At 41.1% G+C, this 18,844-nt stretch overlaps 1 protein-coding gene across 2 annotated transcripts in view; it reads left to right on the forward strand.

The window, feature by feature from the left end:
• ap3b1a (adaptor related protein complex 3 subunit beta 1a) overlaps positions 1–18,844 on the forward strand; it is a 251,519-nt gene that overhangs the window by 13,422 nt on the left and 219,253 nt on the right. For both annotated transcript variants that reach the window (XM_059974482.1, XM_059974483.1), the window contains exon 2: positions 14,727–14,802. In XM_059974482.1, the coding sequence (XP_059830465.1) occupies positions 14,727–14,802 (76 nt within the window). The remainder of the gene's footprint in view (positions 1–14,726; positions 14,803–18,844) is intronic.

Below are 18,844 nucleotides of genomic sequence, written 5' to 3' on the forward strand. Positions count from 1 at the left end.
TACCTTCATCAAAGTGTTTAGTCACATCCTCAAAAAATTCAATCAGGCTCGTAAGGCACGACCTGCCTTTGACAAAGCCGTACTGACTATTCCAAATGTTCATAAATCCTGCCTCTCAGGATCTTCTCCATCAACTTACCAATCACTGAGGTAAGACTCACTGGTCTATAATTTCCTGGGCTATCCCTACTCCCTTTCTTGAATAAGGGAACAACATCTGCAACCCTCCAGAACCTCTCCCATCCTCATTGATGATGCAAAGATCACTGCCGGAGGCTCAGCAATCTTCTCCCATGCTTCTCACAGGAGCCTGGGGTACATCCCATCCGGTCCCAGTGACTTATCCAATTGGAAGCTTTCTAAAGGCTCCAGCATATCCTGTTCCTTAATATCTACATGCTCAAGCTTTTCAGTCTTGTGCAAGTCATCCCCATAATCGCCAAGATCCTTTTCTGTAGTGAATACTGAAGCAACATATTCATTAAGTACTTCTGCCATCTCCTCCGGTTCCATACATACTTTTTCCCACTGTCACACTTGATTGGTCCTATTCTCTCACATCATATCCTCTCGCTCTTCACATACTTGTAGAATGCCTTGGGGTTTTCCTTAATCCTGCCCACCAAGGCCTTCTCATGGCCCCTTCTAGCTCTCCTAATTTCCTTCTTAAGCTCCTTCCTGCTGGCCTTATAATCTTCCAAATCTCTATCAATACCTAGTTTTCTTGAACCTTTCATAAGCTCTTTTTCTTGACTAGATTTACAACAGACTTTGTACACCACGGTTCCTGTACCCTACCATCCTTTCCCTGTCTCATTGGAACGTATCTATGCAGAACGCCACACAAATATCCCCTGAACATTTGCTACTTTTTTTCCGTACGTTTCCCTGAGAACATTTGTTCCTAATTTATGCTTCCAAGTTCCTGCCTGATTGCTTCATATTTTCCCTTACTCCAATTAAACGCTTTCCTAACCTGTCTGTTCCTATCTATCTCCAATGCTATGGGAAAGGAGATAGAATTGTGATCACTATCTCCAAAATGCTCTCCCACTAAGAGACCTGACACCTGACTAGGTTCATTTCCCAAAATCAGATCAAGTACAGCCTCTCCTCTTGTATTGTGAAGTACTGTGGTCATTCAGTAGGCTGGTAGCATCACCATCAGGTTTGAACCCATGTACTCTACTTCACTGTTTTTGTTGCTCTCTTTTTGCATTACTGATTTAATTTTTTAATATGTATTTCAAAGTTCAAATTAAATTATATTACCAAAGTGCATATATGTCACTACATACAACCCTGAGATTCATTTTTCTGCAGGCATACCAGGCAAATCTGTAGAATGGTAACTATAGTAGGATCAGGGAAAGATCAGCCAAGTGCAGAAGACAACAAGCTGTGCAAATGCAAATATAAATAAATCACGAGAACATGAAATAACAAGATAAGGAGTCTTCGAAGTGAGATCATTGGATGGGCAAGTGACGGTAGTTATCCCCATTTGTTCAAGAGCCTGATGATTGTGAGTAATAACTTTTCTTGAACCTGGTGGTGCTAGTTCTCAGGCCCTTGTACCTTCTACCCTGATGGCAGCAGTGTGAGAAGAGCATGGTCTGGGTGGTGAGCATCTTTGATGGATGCTGCTTTCCTATGGCAACGTTTCATGTAGATGTGCTCAATGGTTGGGAGGGCTTTACGCAGCAACAACCTGGCACTCGGCGTCAGTAAGACGAAAGAGCTGATTGTGGACTTTCAGGAAGGGAAAGACGAAGGAACACATACCAATCCTCATAGAGGGATTAGAAGTGGAGAGAGTGAGCAGTTTCAATTTCCTGAGTGTCAAGATCTCTGAGGATCTAACCTGGTCCCAACATATTGATGTAGTAATAAAGAAGGCGAGACGGTGGCTATACTTTATTAGGAGTTTGAAGAGATTTGGCATGTTAACAAATACACTCAAAAACTTCTATAGTTGTACTGTGGAGAGCATTCTGACAGGCTGCATTACTGTCTGGTATGGAGGGGCTACTGCACAGGACCAAAAGAAGCCCCAGAAGGTTGTAAATCTAATCAGCTCCATCTTGGGTACTAGCCTACAAAGAATCCAGAACTTCTTCAGGGAGTGGTGTCTCAGAAAGGCAGCGTCCATTATTAAGGACCTGTAGCACCCAGAGCATGCCCTTTTCCCACTGTCACCATCAAATAGGAGGTACTTGAAGCTTTGGACACCACCTCATTTGTTTTAATATACAGTGTTTCTGTTTTTGCTAATTTTTTTGTATTCTATTCAATATATGTAATTGTTTTGTTTATTCGTTATTATGTTTTTTTTCCTCTCTCTCTGCTGTATTGTGTACTGCATTGAACTGCTGCTGGTAAGTTAACAAATTTCACATCACATCCTGGTGATAATAAGCCTGATTCTGATTCTGATGGACTGGGCTAAATATACTACTGTTTGTGGTATTTTTCGTCAAAGGCACTGGTGTTCCCATGCCAGGCTGTTACGCAGCCGGCCGATACACTCTGCTACACATCTATAGAAGTTTGTCAAGGTTTTAGATGTCGTGCCAAGGAAGTTGAGGTGCTTCTGTGCTTTCTTCGCAATTGCATTTACCTGTTGGGTCCAGGATAGCTTCTCAGAAATAGTAACACCCAGAAAGTTGTTAACCCTCCCCATCTCTGATCCTCCGGTGATGGTTTCTCTCTCCTGAAGACTGCAGTCAGTTCGTTCATCTTGCTGAGGGGTTGTTGTTGTGGCACCACTCAGCCCGTTTCAGTCTTACTCCTGTCATCGCCACCATTGATACAGCCCACTATAGTGGTGTCATCAGCAAACTTGAGTATGGTGTTGGACACACATTCATAGGTGTATATTGGGTAGAGCAGGAGGCTAAGCACACAGCCCTATTATTGTAATTTTAAAAAGTGTATTGCAATGTATTGCTGCTGCAAAACAAAAATAGATCAGCCGTAGTGAAATGGTGGAGCAAACTCGGTGGACCAAATGACCTACTTCTGCTCCTTTATGCTACGGTATTCTATGACAGTGATATTAAACCTGATTCTGAATCTGTTTGAGACTGATCTCAGTTTTTCCCCAAACCCATGTTATAGTCTGTTTGCTCTGGTCTCGCCCTTTCATGTAGCTTTTCTATATCCCATTGAAGCAGTTTTCCTACTTACAATTCCACCTTGTTTAGTATCAGCAGCAGGCTTAAGAACATAACATTTGATTGCTCACAGTGAAATTTTTGAAATAGATTGTGAACAGCCAATTCCTCTGATTTCCCACTAGTCACAGCATGCCCAACCTGAGTAAGGCCCATTTACTTCCACTGTTTGCTTTCTGTCTGTTAATCGATTCTCAATTTATACCTGTTTCATGTTCTGTAAACTTGTTGACCAACCTGTGTGGGACTTTATTGAAAGTTTTGTGAAAATCTAAATAAACAGCACATCTACTGATTCCTTCTTTTCTACTTGTTATGTTCTCAAAGAACTCCAATATGATTTTCCCATCATAAATTCATGCCGACTTATCTGAATTCTATTGTTCTGTTCTGTTACAACTTCCTTCATTATAGATTCCAGTCATTTTCCTCTTGCTGATTCCCATTTTCTCTTTCCATCATGTCGGCAATAGTGGGGCTCCAAAGGTACTATCCTACAATTTGCAGGAATCAGTCTGGAAAGTACAAAAATTTTAAAGATACTAACTAACCAGTGCCTTGAATCAAGCTAATATTTATTGGCAGTGCATTGACACTTAACACTTTTAATAACGGAGCTGAATTTGAGACGACTGCAGAGCACCTAAAATGTGTGACTTTGGTTATTGAGAGAGCTGAGATTTAACATAATTAAACTTCTTACGGATGAATCTGTTCTCTTGGCAGCAGCTCATTTGAACCATTTAATGTTTTTTTTATGTTACAGATCATATATAGTTGTACAAACAGCCAGATGAGTGTCTGTTGGGTTTCTGTTGAGTCTTTCTTGGGTTGGTTTTCATGACCAAAAGTTTTGGTTTATCTGTAGATGTTCAAACTAGATAGAACAAAACTTAGTCTGGTGTTATGATAAGACTGGAAAAAGTTTCTCTCTGCCATTTTGCCAATAAAGCAACATTGCCAGCAATGATCAAGAAGTCAAAGTCAAGTTTATCGTAAAATGCACAAGTACATGTATGCCAATGCTCTGCAAGTCCCTCACTGTATTTTTTCACCTCTATTTTTAGATTATTTTCAGAACCCTTTAGCTGAGTATTTGGTCAATTGCCCTAATATCTGTTTGCACAGCTCTCTCCAATGTTGGGGCATTTTGTGGTAAAGGTGTTGATTAAATTTGAACTGTGGTAGCATACACAAATGCACATTAATTCCAATTATATTTTAGAGCAGAACAAATTTTCCTTTATTTGTCTTCCAAAAGTTAAATAATACGAAACATCTAAGATTTTGAATAAGTATAGGACTGTTCTGGAATGTCTATTATGTGTAGCACATGATCATCTTTTATTAACTGTTAAACTTCAATGCAATCTCAGGCAAACTTAATATAAAGTAGGACAACTTGGTCACAAACCATGTTTGATAAATAGAGACAGAACGGCTTGGCCCTGATTCTGCTATTAAATGAATAAATAAAAATACTGCCTTCCAAAATGGCAAAAAGAGTTAAAAATTAGATGTAGCAATGAAAAATTCTAGCAAAGCTTTTATTAATGTTTTACAATGGCAAGTACATCTCACTATAGTGGATAGAAACTTATGTCAATCGAACCAAAGCTCTTTTAAACATTTAAAAATCCATTGACCCTGTTAAAGCAATCAAGGGGTTAGGGTACAAAAGTGGCGCTGAGGTAAAATGTCAGCCAAAATTGTCCAGATTGGTGGAGCAGGCATTAGGGACCAAAGAGATCACTGCTGCTTTTGTCAATCTTCCAAGTTAAGAGTTTTCTTCTCCTCATTATTATGGGTCATACCAAAGATCTTGCTAACCTGTGAAAGCCCCATATAGAAACTAGATTAATTGAGCTTTTAGTTGCTAGCTTTAAATAGCATCACAAATCTTGTGTGTGAATGCTCAGTGTTTCTGTCCATATATAGCACAAGCTTAATAAAGTCACCAATTGAGATAAAAGCATTGACTATGGATTTCATCTAGGTGCTCCGATTTCCTCCTGCACTCCAAAGACATACCATTTGGTAGGTTAATTGGTCATTGTAAATTGTCCCGTGGTTAGGCTAGGGTAAAATTGGGGGCTTGCTGGGTGATGTGGCTGAAAGGGCCTACTCCACACTGTATCTCAATAAATAAAATAAATGTGCATCAAAAATTAAGATCTGCCTCTCCCAGGGCACCAGAATATGAGTAATTCTTGTCAGTTTTCGAAAAGATAAAGATAATTTCAAGCATAAATTGCTTAAAATTAAAAAAACAATATAGTAAGATTTTGAACAATCTTTTATACCCGTGCATTCCCAAAACACACTCAGCATATTTAAAGGTGGATCTATTTGTTATGATTCATAAACTCAAATTACTTCTGAAAACATAACAATGTACATTTAAGTGTTGGAATTCTATCCCAACTTCCCAGAACTCAATAAAATATTGGTATTATACAAGGAATGTAACTTCCCAATTTGCACATTGCAAGTTCCCACAAGCAGTAACGCTTAATGATAGGCCAAATGGCCTAATTCTGTTCCTATATATTGTGTGTTAACCCTCTGGCTGTGTGGATTTCAAGCTGGTGCTCCTATTTCTTCCAATAGCCCAAAACCATGTATTATTGATTACTATGAATTATTCCTGTATTTTGGAAACTGTTAAAGGAAGTATGATTGGTATTACACTGCTCGGTTATTTTGAGTGCAGTGGACATTACGTTGTGGAAATTACTTACTGCTCTCTTTGCTTTCTGTAATAAGTAGCATGGTTTTTGCCGGTGATCCTGATTATATCCCTGCCCAAAGGGCTTGCAAATGGCTAAAGGATTACCATAACTTGCCCCTTGATGTCGACAAGGGAAGGGGAAATGGGATGGCACTGATGGAGATCTTTGCCAGAAAGATTGCCGCATTCATCATAGCAGCACCCATCTGATTTCTAATCACCCTGGAGTGATCTCATACCTCAGTGAATAAAAGGGTTAATATTTTAATTCTATAAGTGCTTGGGGTGCTTTAAACCTTGACGTTGTAAGTTAACTTGCTGAGTAATTAGGTTTACTGTGCTGCAACTCATTGCTCTTTGGGAAGTTAGCATTATTTCACTACACTACACTTTACTTCCCCTCCCCACATCCACCTGTTGTTTGAATGGAACTAAAAATTTGATCTGACTGACATAGAGTGTTCAACCTCTAATATTTTTCTTTCTCTTAACCTATTGAATATTTCCAGCATTTTAGGTTTTATGTTAGATTTCTAGTATCCACAATTTAAATAAAAATTCATTTATGATTGATCTCCGGTCCCTTGCAGGATAAACTTAGTAAATATCTGCCACATTTCCTATTTGAGTTATTCCACAGAAGCCAGTGCTGTATGCAAATTTTTTTCAAGATGTTGATGCTGCTGGCTATAATCAAGCAATCTGTAAATTTTGTGGTTAACACCTACACATACTCCATTTTTTTTTCCCCAGGTGGAAAAATGTGATCTAATTGTCTCAAGTCCTGCCCTTCCAGCATCTGCTTACGCTTAGATTGTATGTGCAGCCTTATTGTTGAAGGCTTCTTCATTGTTTTGGCTCATTCAGCATTATATGTATTGAAGTTATCGATACTCTGTTACTTTTGTTGATTAAACCCCGTATAAACACGTTTTGGTTGTTGCATTGTGAAATAGGCATTCTAATACAACTGCTCACCCAAAGTCAAGTTCTCCTCTAATTGGATTGCGATCAAAGCTGCTCCTTCTGGAATATCTTTGCTGAGTGTGTTGAGTAATCTGTCGCACTGATGAAAATACTGTTCAGATACCTTCCAAGAATTTATTATTAATGATGAAAATTTCTTTTGAGATTAAGTTAGATTCAAGTATATTTATTATCAAAGACCGTATAAATTATACAACCTTGAGATTTGCTTGCTCACAGGTAGCCATGAAGCAAGGAACCTGAAATAACCCATTTAAAGAAAAAAAGAATAAAAAAATAAAAATAGAAAACCAACAAACCAGCAAGACAAAAGAAAAAAACTTGTGCAAACAATTGAAGTGAGCAATAGCATTTGGAACCAAAATTGAGTCCATTGGTTTGAACCCAGGAGTAGGCCCAAAGCCTCACTTATCAGTTCATTATATTAGCAGGCAGGTAACACACAGCCGGGCCAGTCTTCACAGCCTCAGCACCATGGACCATTTCTGTGGATCCCAACACCCTGTCTTTTCAGTCTGTCTGGGCTGGCATTTAAATTGACCAAACAACAGAACAGCAAAAGGCTCTGGCATCCTGGAGAGTGAAGGTCGTGGAGAGTGAGTGAAATTGGCTCTCACTTCTGATCTAGGCCAGTGTTTAAATGATCTAAACAGCGTATCATTATTGTTGAAATGTGAGTATTATTAAAAGTAAGTTAATACTAATCGGGGAGCTGTTGGTAGCAAGAGGTGGGATCGGGGGTTGGCGGGGTCTTTACTTCCGCTCTTTTTACTCCCAGTATACATTGTATATAGTTCCTCCACCCAGGCCGCACGAGGTACCTGGAAGCCTCTATGTTGTAAATTTCATTTGCCGTCCCAGATAAGATGCTCTTTTGGCCATCAAGTTGTCAAGTGGTCTTTTTGTAAAGTAGAAGTTACCACAATTATCTTGCACTAGGACCCAGCACCACTGCTGCAAAAAAACCATAGGCCCAGGTTTCACTGCCCAGTGACTTGTCCGGGCCCAGATTTCATCGCCCAGCCCGAAACTGCACTCAAGCTTTTCAAATCAGCTCTGTGTCCAGAGCAATCCAACCTTGCACCTGGGCTAGTTGAATGAGCATCGAACTTCTCTGCCTGAGCCCCATCTCCTCCTTTCAGTGTCCAGAGTGATCCATCCTCGCTCTCAGGCCATCTGGAACAATCCTGTAACACACTATCTCAGCTCATCCCCTGAACTGACCTTGCTATCACTTTCCCTTTCACTGTTTGTGCAATAATTTAACACAATTTGCCTCAGGAAAGGTATTTTTAGTAATGTTTTTAGTTGGATTTCTTAGCTTTTTGACCACCAGAAAGTTTTGCACACATTCATTAGCACCATCTTATTAGTTAATAGAATATTATTTAATGGAAGTAAACAGTGAATTAAGATTACTGACACGAGAATATCTGAAGATGCTGGAAATCCAAAGCAACACACACAACATGCTGGAGGGATTTAGTAGGTCAGGCAACATCTATGGAAAAGAGTAAACCATCAGTGTTTCTGACTAAGTCCTGATGAAGGATCTCATTCCGAAACGTCGACTGTTTACTCTTTTCCTTCGAAGCTGCTTGGCCTGCTGAGTTGTTCCAGCTGTGTGTGTGTATGTAAGGTGCTTTCTCACTGTATAAATAATTGTCCATCATCAGCACATCCACACTGTTGTTGGATTGTCTCTTTGTGAATGGCAACCGAAGTATAATTCATATAACAATTACACCACGGAAACATTCGTTTGATTCCTTTTGATTCCTTTAATTCATTCTTTTGTTATGTGCCAAGTCAACTCCTACAGCCTCCTAATGATTATGTTTAACAAACCTTATTGAATTTTTTGAAGAAATTACAAGGAATGTTGACGAGGGTAAGGCAGTGGATGTAGTCTATATGGACTTCAGCAAGGCCTTTGACAAAGTTCCACATGGAAGGTTAGTTAAGAAGGTTCAGTCGTTAGGTATTAATGCTGGAGTATTAAAATGGATTCAACAGTGGCTAGATGGGAGATGCCAGAGAATAGTGGTGGATAATTGTTTATCGGGATGGAGGCCGGTGACTAGCGGGGTGCCTCAGGCATCTGTTTTAGGCCCAATGTTGTTTGTAATATACATAAATGATCTGGATGATGGGGTGGTAAATTGGATTAGTAAGTATGCAGATGATACTAAGGTAGGAGGTGTTGTGGATAATGAGGGGGGTTTTCAAAGCTTGCAGGGAGATTTATGCCAGTTAGAAGAATGGGCTGAACGTTGGCAGATGGAGTTTAATGCTGAGAAGTGTGAGGTTCTACATTTTGGCAGGAATAATCCAAATAGAACATACAGGGTAAATGGTAGGGCATTGAGGAATGCAGTGAAACAGAGAGATCTAGGAATAACAGTGCATATTTCCCTGAAGGTGAAGTCTCATGTAGATAGGGTGGTGAAGAAGGCTTTTGGAACGCTGGCCTTTATAAATCAGAGCATTGAGTACAGAAGTTGGGATGTAATGTTAAAATTGTACAAGGCATTGTTAAGGCCAAATTTGGAATATTGTGTACAGTTCTGGTCACCGAATTATAGGAAAGATTTCAATAAATTAGAGAGAGTGCAGAGACGATTTACTAGGATGTTACCTGGGTTTCAGCACTTAAGTTACAGAGAAAGGTTGAACAAGTTAGGTCTCTATTCATTGGAGCGTAGAAGGTTGAGGGGGGATTTGATCGAGGTATTTAAAATTTTGAGAGGGATAGATAGAGTTGACGTGAACAGGCTGTTTCCATTGAGAGTAGGGGAGATTCAAACGAGAGGACATGATTTGAGAGTTAGGGGGCAGAAGTTTAAGGGAAACACGAGGTGGTATTTCTTTACTCAGAGAGTGATAGCTGTGTGGAATGAGCTTCCAGTAGAAGTAGTAGAGGCCAGTTCAGTTGTGTCATTTAAGGTAAAATTGGATCGGTATATGGACCGGAAAGGAGTGGAGGGTTATGGGCTGAGTGCGGGTAGGTGGGACTAGGTGAGATTAAGAGTTCGGCACGGACTAGGAGGGCCGAGATGGCCTGTTTCCATGCTGTGATTGTTATATGGTTATATTATAAGCACTTAAGCTGTTCTTATTAACTGGCAAGCAGGACAACTGCCTATAAAACCAGGTATTAGATGAAGTACAGTAGTGTGACTTTTCTCCTGAGATTCAGAAAGAGCTTTTCCCCATCTACCACCAGATTTTTGAATGATCAATGAACTCTACTTCATTCTTTGCTTTTGCACTGTAGATTTTGTACATTATAGTAATTCTATGTTTATGTGCTTTGCACTGCTGTAGGTCAAATGAGAAGAGACAGTACACTGTTAAGGGCAAGACAGTGTTGGTGAGCAGAGATCTTGGTGTCCAAGTTCACAGCTCCCTGAAAGTGGATCCACTGACAGGATGGTTCAGAAGGCCTGTGGCGTGCTTGCCTTTATTAGTTGAGGCACTGAGTTCGAAAGTCAGCTTCATAGAACCCGAGTTAGGCCACATCTGGAGTATTGCATACATTCCGGTCGAGGGTTTAGAGACAGTGCAGACGAGCTTTACCAGGATGCCGCCTGGATTAGAGGACATGTATTGAATGAGAGGTTGGAGAAACTTGGGTTGTTTTATCTGATGTGGCAGAGGCTGAGGGGAGATCTGATAAAGGTTTTTAAGGTTTATGAGAGACATCGATAGAGTAGATGGACAGCATCCTTTCCCCAGGGTTGAAATGTCTAATACCTGAGGGTATGCGTTGAAGGTGAGAGGGGGTAAGTTCAAAGGAGATGTGAGAGGTAAGCTTTTGACACAGAGTGGTGGGTGCCTGGAATTCACAGCATACAGCACTCTCTGATTTTAAAAACCTTGGGCACTGGTAGAAACAGATGCATTGGAGATTTTTAAGAGCTGTTTAGATAGGCACATGAATGTGAGGAAAATGGAAGGATATGGATATTGTTTAGGCAAAAGGGATTAGTTTAGTTAACTCGCAGACATGAGGAAATCTGCAGATGCTGGAAATTAGCTGTTTGATTACTAATTTAATTGGCTTGGCACAGCATTGTGTGGCAAGGGGCTTGTTCCTATGCTGTACTGTTCTAAGTTGCCACAAGACACAGGATCTCACGTCATATATAAGACAGTCAGAATAAATCTCATTCTGTTTATTCAGCAAGTATACAGTTGAAAAGTGTGTTAGTCTTGTCATAATTTTCCAAGTGCAGCTCAGGGCATTATGCCCCCTGATTTTCTAATATAACCCTCTGAGAATGCACGGCGGGGGGGGGGGGGGGTGGGGAGTTAACGGATAAGCAAGACAATGGTTATTGTTTTGTCAGGAATTGTTTCAAATGATAAGGAGAGGAAAACACTGGATGTTTGGGAATTATGTTAGCATAACTGCGTGTTTTGAAAATATTTGAAATTCGGGTTTGTAACTCTGTAGCTTAATAAGAGAGTTGAGTGATTGCTGGTGTCCACCCCATGTATCTAAGTTTTAAAATGTCCCTGTTCATTAGTTATTTGTAAGGAACCACTTTATCAGTGTTTGCAGTTAAGCATGTGTTGGATATGTTTTTTTCCTGTCAGCTTGTTAAAGTGCATGTGTTTTTAAATTGTGTATCAATGATAACCAAAACTCTATTGACATTTTTATGTTTTTAATGTACTTTGAAAGAATAGCATTTTATATTTTCTTAAATATATTTAAAACAATGAAGTTTCCAAAGTCGTACAAGTGAGCATGTGGCTGGAGTCACTAACTTGAGTGTCGAGAACCTCTGCATATTATTGACAGGTAGAGAATGCCTGTGAATGGAATGGAAATGGTGCTGAGATGTGGGTGAACGGTGTAACGAAAGCAAAGTGAAGTCATCCAACTGGAATGTTCGTTGTTACTGACTTGTCAGTCATGTGACTTTTAAGGATCCATATCATTGCACAAACCTGTCAAAAGCCAAACAGAAGCTGTGTTTGACTAAGAGTCTGGAGGTTAATTGAGAACTGTTTTAATGGCTACAGTGAAAAATGTACTGGCAGCCGCAGACAGTCTTCAGCTAACACTGAAGACACAGCAGACTGCAGAAGAAAAGGGACTAAGAGGTAGTACCAGTGGAAGTGAACTTCAGTTGATTGGGTATGTTTCGACAGATCACTGTCACTACAGTTGTGATTACGTTACTAATGACCTGGGTTTCCACTTACTAATTTTTTTTGTGAAATGCGTTCAGAATTAGCACAATATTTCAAGGAGCTTTGAGCACAAATTATGATCAATGTGAAATCGGTTTTTATTTAATATTTTATGTCAACTTGAAGACCATTGTTCTAGATGCCAGCCCTACCCACATAGTTGGCTACACCTCTGCTATATCAATTGAGTTAAACTTCCGATAGTGATTTCACCACTTGTGCTTGTGGCAGATTTGTGAGAGAGCTCAAAGGTCACCTGGGTAAAAGGAAACCAGTGGAAATATTTAAAAATATTTTTGAGTGTTGTGATTTTTAAAGAATCTTGCTAAAACTTCTCTATGTACCCAATATTATTGAGTTTTTAAAGTAATTTTCAATAACTCAAAATCTTGGTTACTTGCAGGTGTTTGATTAACCTGATTATGAATACTTCTATTGGTTATAAGTATCATTTTACCAAGTTAACAATTTTAAAGCATTTACATTACATATTTAAATGTGGACTGCTTGTATCAGAATGTGTGCTTGTGCCACTGCTCTGGTCTCTCTGTGTCTAGGAACAGCTCAAGTGCCATCTAAATTTACTGAGTAGATCATTGGAGTAATCACAGATGGCAGTGAGGTGTGTACAGGAGTTAGATAGATCAACTGGTTGCATGGTGTTGCAACAACAATCTTGCAAACAACTTTAGCAAGACTTGTTTGTGGACTTCAGGAAGGGGAACTTGGGAGGACACATTGAGCGGTCAGTTGTGGACAATGTGAGTACCTTTGAATTCCTGGGCATCAGCATCTCAGACGATCTATCCTGAGCCCAATGACTGATGGAGTCATGAAGAAGGCATGCTAGCGTTCCTACTTCATTAGGAGTTTGAGGAGGTTTGGTATGTCAGCAAAGACTCTGGCAAATTTCTGCAGTGAGCTTCCTGACTGGTTGCAATGCCATCTGGTAGGGAGGTGTCAAAGCTCAGGATTGTGAGATGTATCAGAGGCTTACAGGCTCAACCAGCTCCATTACAGGCACAATCAAGGACATTGTCAAAAGACAAATCCTCAACAAGGCTGCATCAATCATGAAGGACCTTCACCATCTGAGACATGTCCTCTTCTCATTACTACAATCAGCGAGGAGGTACGTGAGCCTGAAGACCTCCACTCACCATTTTAGAAACAGTTTCTTCCCCTCTGCCATCAGATTTCTGAACAGTCCATCAACTTACGAACACAACCTTGCTAGTCCTCTTTGGTAATACTTAATAAATTACTATAAGTTGCAATAAAAAATGCCTGCATTGACCTGCTGCTGCAAAACAACGAATTTCATAACTTATGTCAGTGACAATAAACCAGCTTCTAAAATAGTCCAGATTCTAAAAAGCACAGATGATTTTTGAACATCTTACTTGTTACGTATTCAGGCAACAATAAATATATGAGTTCGGCAAGGGTTTCTTATAACAAACAACACGTTTATTGAACACTGAAAACAAACCCCCCAAAAGTAAACAAACACTACCGTAACTGGAAACAGCTGCTGAGTGGCAGCCCAAACAGTTCTTAAAGTGATATTCCAAAAACAGTTCTTAAAGTGATATTCCAAAAATAGTTCTTAAAAGTGGTATTGCCAAAAGTTCGATATGCTCACAGTCCATTTAAAAGGAGAGACTTTATAGGACGATTTAGGTTCTCTTTCACGTCGCTTGCTTCGATCCCCGACGTCGAACTTCCCACGAAGAATTTACGAAACAGAACGGCTTAAAGGCACTGACCTTTCCTTCTCCACTACCTTCAATCCTTTCTAGTTAAACCTAGGGATTAACACGAAGATAGTCAACGAAATCCTTCCAAATAAGGATCAAACAAAGGTCGGCCCCGTTTCACCGTAGAAAGCGATTCTCTTCGATCTTTAACTTCCGAACTTCCAGTCTTCACTCTCCACTAATTTCTCGAACTAGCAGAATCATAAAGAACCTGCTGGCAATGACCTTTTAAACTTTAGGCATTAAATAAAAACTTCATCCTTCAACTAAACTGCGTCATCACTTAAAACACGCAGTAGCATGAAGTCAACCTGGCAAATCCAGCCACGAACTGCCCATCCTCACAGGGTGGGGTCTACCTTTTATAACCTGTAAAAAAAAACCTGTCACATGATCTGTACTGGCGGGAAAATGACGTCATTCCATCATCACAAGACCATCACCTCAAGACCAGTACATCTTCAACCCCAGTCACATGACAAGGGCACCACTGCCATGTGTCACGAGTATGTAACATACTCCATTCATGTTTCATATCCACTCTCTCCTTAATTGATTTTATTATATTAAGTGGCAGATGGCAGAAGACAGGTACAAGAGTAGATGGTAGCAATTTCAAGATGCCGAATTTTGAAGGCCAGCTGCCAAATTTACATGTTTCTTTGTCCTGTTACGATCTTAAGTCATAACTATTAACTGATTGCCAAGTTTCATGAATGTGAATTTTCTCTGTTCCATTTTTATCACTGCCCCCCCCCCCCCCCCACCACCACCGATGCGTTTGAATATTTTAGGATGAAAACATAACAAACTGTGGAAAAGTACTGGATTTGCTTTTTCTCCTGATCATTTTCTTTACTTCCTCAGGAATGAAGATCTGCATCAGATGCTGGAGAGCAACAAGGATTCACTTAAACTGGAAGCCATGAAGCGAATTGTTGCAGTGAGTGATAATTTAACATTGATAACAGGACACCACTTCTAGCAGGGTAGAGATAAATGGACTTTTTATTTAAATATTAAGTTAGTAAACATGTTACTTGAAGTTATGCCAGGATCAAAACTTGAATGTAATTGAGAGCGGCATACTGAAAGAATAGACCTATTAAGTCTGTTCCTCAGTTTATCTGCAGAAGTTGGTCTGTTTTATGTTGCTGTACTTAAAGGGCTCCAAACTAGGCATGACTTCCCAGGTGAAGGGTGGGGGAGAAATGGTTGGAATGTGCGACGGTGGATTCTTAAAGTTGTGGCTATTTTTGAGAGGTGGTTGTGAAGAGAATTCTATGAAGGGGAATGGCAATAAGATACTGGGCAGACAGTTTGTGTTTAAGGGGTAAGTATACCATATATAAAGTTATGTGCATTGCTGCAAAGAAAAAGTATGGGAATTGCTACCTAAGGTATGCTAATAGACCTGCTCCCTTCGGGTAAAATGATGCACATGGGAAAACAAATTATTTAATTATTCAAACATTATTATTAAGACCTAGAGAATTTGGAAACGTGTGGGGAATGATACGTGTACAACTAGTTTCTCATGTGCAAAGAGGTTGATAAGCAGCAGCTACACTTCATTCAGCAAAACTTAATTTCTATGTTTAACAGTGCTAATAGTGCGTAAAATGTTGACATTCATAATTCTCTATTGATTACATTTGTAAAGATTACATTAGTGTATAAATGCAATCTTTGTGTTGTGATGGGATGGGACAGGGTTATCAATGATGGCAACCTTCTTTGCATTTCTAATCACATATGGCAGTGAGGATGTGTAGATTTCTGTCACCTTCTCAGAATAATGTCAAATAGTCCTGATGGCTTTGCAATAATAAATGTACACTGGGTCTTGGGGAGAGGGTGTGGAAACAAGGCTGTACGTGGTTTGTAAATCAAAAGGCAGTTTGAATTTGCATGAAGCACCTCCTGTTATGAAGATGTCGTCCTTTTTTAAACAAAGGGGCTTCCCTTCTTCGCCATCAACTCTGCTCTCAAACGCATCTCTTCCATTTCCTGCCCTCACCCCATCCGTCCACCACCCCACGCGGGATAGGGTTCCCCTTCTCCTCACCTACCACCCCACCAGCCTCTGGGTCCAACGTATAATTCTCCGTAACTTCCGCCACCTCCAACGGGATCCCACTACCAAGCACATCTTTCTCTCCACCCCCTTTCTGCCCTCCACAGGGATCGCTCCCTACGCGACTCCCTTGTCCATTCTTCCCCCGCATCCCTTCCCACCGATCTCCCTCCAGGCACTTATCCTTGCAAGTGGAACAAGTGCTACACCTGCCCTTACACTTCCTCCCTCACCACCATTCAGGGCCCCAGACAGTCCTTCCAGGTGAGACAACACTTCACCTGTGAGTCGGCTGGTGTGGTATACTGCGTCCGGTGCTCCTGGTGTGGCCTTTTATATATTGGTGAGACCCGACGCAGACTGGGAGACTGTTTCGCTGAACACCTACGCTCGGTCTGCCAGAGAAAGCAGGATCTCCTAGTGGCCACACATTTTAATTCCACGTCCCATTCCCATTCTGATATGTCTATCCATGGCCTCCTCTACTGTCAAGATGAAGCCACACTCAGGTTGGAGGAACAACACCTTATATACTGGCTGGGTAGCCTCTAACCTGATGGCATGAACATTGACTTCTCTAACTTCCATTAATGCCCCTCCTCCCCTTCTTACCCCATCCCTAATATATTTAGCTTCCCCCCCTCCTTTTTTTTTCCCTCTCTTTCTGCCATCACTCTGCCTGTTCTTCATCTCCCTCTGGTGCTCCCCTCCCCCTTTCTTTCTCCCTAGGCCTCCCGTCCCATGATCCTTTCCCTTCTCTAGCTCTGTCTCCCTTTTGCCAATCACCTTCCTGGCTCTCAGCTTCACCCCACCCCTTCCGGACTTCTCCTATCATTTTGCATTTTCCCCTCCCCCTCCCACTTCCAAATCTCTTACTATCTTTCCTTTCAGTCAGTCCTGACGAAGGGTCTCGGCCCGAAACTTCGACAGCACTTCTCCCTATAGATGCTGCCTAGCCTGCTGTGTTCTACCAACACTTTGTGTGTGTTGCTTGAATTTCCAGCATCTGCAGATTTCCTCGTGTTTGCCTGTTTGATAAAAGCAGGTTGAATGAAATGATGAATCTTATATTGGTAATTAATTTTAGTGCTTTAGATTACGAAGAAAATTCTTTCATAGTGTGGTTACAGCAGTCCCAAACCTTGACGTGAAATGTGCAGCACAAATTGGAAATTACTATCCGTATGATTGAATTGGATGGTGCTAGCAAGGGAGACTGAAAAATTGAAGTTGTGACTTTTATATTTTGTTTTATTTCAAATATGCAGCAAAACAAACACATGATGAAAGGTTTCTTCCTATAATGTTGACTGTCCATTTCCCTCCATAGACACTGCCTTACCTGCTGAATTCCTCTGGCATTTTGTGTGTTGCTGCAAGTTTCCATCATCTGTAGACTTCCTTGTGTATCAAACTTGCCATCTTTTATTCAGCTTTTTGTACAATAATTAATAGTATATTCAAGATTGTGGAAGGAAAGGGGTAAGCAATTGATTTAAAGCTGCTTCCTTTACCTCTTACAATATAGGAACAATATATTATGACTTCTTCCCTTTCCAAACGAACTCCTGATGCTTCTAAGGCAACATGAGTGAATCTGCAGATGCTGGAAATAAATAAAAAACACAAAATGCTGGCAGAACTCAGCAGGCCAGACAGCATCTGTGGGAGGAGGTAGTGACGACGTTTTGGGCCGAAACCCTTCATCAGGAGTAAAGTAACATGGGATGGTCGAGGGGGGATAAGAAGTGGGGGGAGGGATGAAGTAGAGAGCTGGGAAGTGATAGGCTGGAGGGAAATGGGCTGGGGGAAGGTGGAGAATTATGGGAAATAAAAGAGAAAGAAAGGTAGGGCTGGGGGGAGATTATAGTGAGGGGGGAAAAGAGAGAGAAAGAGAACCAGACTAAAATAGTGGGGGGGCAAGGGTATCAACGGAGGTCTGTGAGTTGAATGTTCATGCCAGCAGGTAGGAGGCTACCTAGGCGGGAGATAAGGTGTTGCTCCATTGACCTGCGTGTGGCCTCATCTTGACGGTAGAGGAGGCCATGGACAGACATGTCGGAGTGGGAGTGGTCTGTGGAATTGAAGTGTGTGGCCACAGGGAGATCCCACCACTGCTGGAGGACTGAGCGCCGGTGTTCGGCGAAACTGTCTCCCAGTCTGCCTGCAGCGGGTCTCCCCAATGTATAAACAGCCACATCGGGAGCACCGGATACAGTATATCACCCCAGTTGACTCACCTGAAAGGACTGTCTGGAGCCTAGGATGGTGGTGAGGGAAGAAGTGTAGGGGAAGGTGTAGCATTTCTTCTGTTTGCAGGGATGAGTGCCTGGAGGGAGGTCGATGGGGAGGGATGGGGGGATGAATGGACAAGGGAGCCGTATAGAGAGTGATCCCTGTGGAAAGCTGAGAGTGGGGGGGGGGAAGGGGAAGATGTGGCAGGTGGTGGGATCATGTAGGAGGTGGCGGAAGTTGCGGAGGATAATACGTTGGATATGATACTTCTAAGCACAGTTAGAATCTGTTGCAGCTTGGAGCGTTGGAGTTTGGAGTTCTATTCTTGCACTGCCTGTAGGGAGTTAGTACGTTCTCCCTATGACCATGGTTTCCTCTGGAGACTCCATTCTTCTCCCTCAGTCCAAAGATGTTCTGCTTAGTAGGTTAACTGATGATTGTAAATTGTCCTGTGATTAGTTTAGTGTTAAATAGGTCTATTGCTGGGTAGCAAGCTTGTTGGGCCGGAAGGAGCAGTTCCACGCTGTATGCCTGAGTAAAATAAAAAAAATGGATGAAAATACAAATATAACTGCGATAACTATCTGTTCTAGGGCTCCAGAGCCCAAAACAAATATCCATATGACCACTAATATAACATTTAAATTCAGATGACGCAAATTAATCCAAACAT

The sequence above is a fragment of the Hypanus sabinus genome, chromosome 7 (genome assembly GCF_030144855.1).
Source record: "Hypanus sabinus isolate sHypSab1 chromosome 7, sHypSab1.hap1, whole genome shotgun sequence".
Classification (NCBI taxonomy): Eukaryota; Metazoa; Chordata; class Chondrichthyes; order Myliobatiformes; family Dasyatidae; genus Hypanus; species Hypanus sabinus.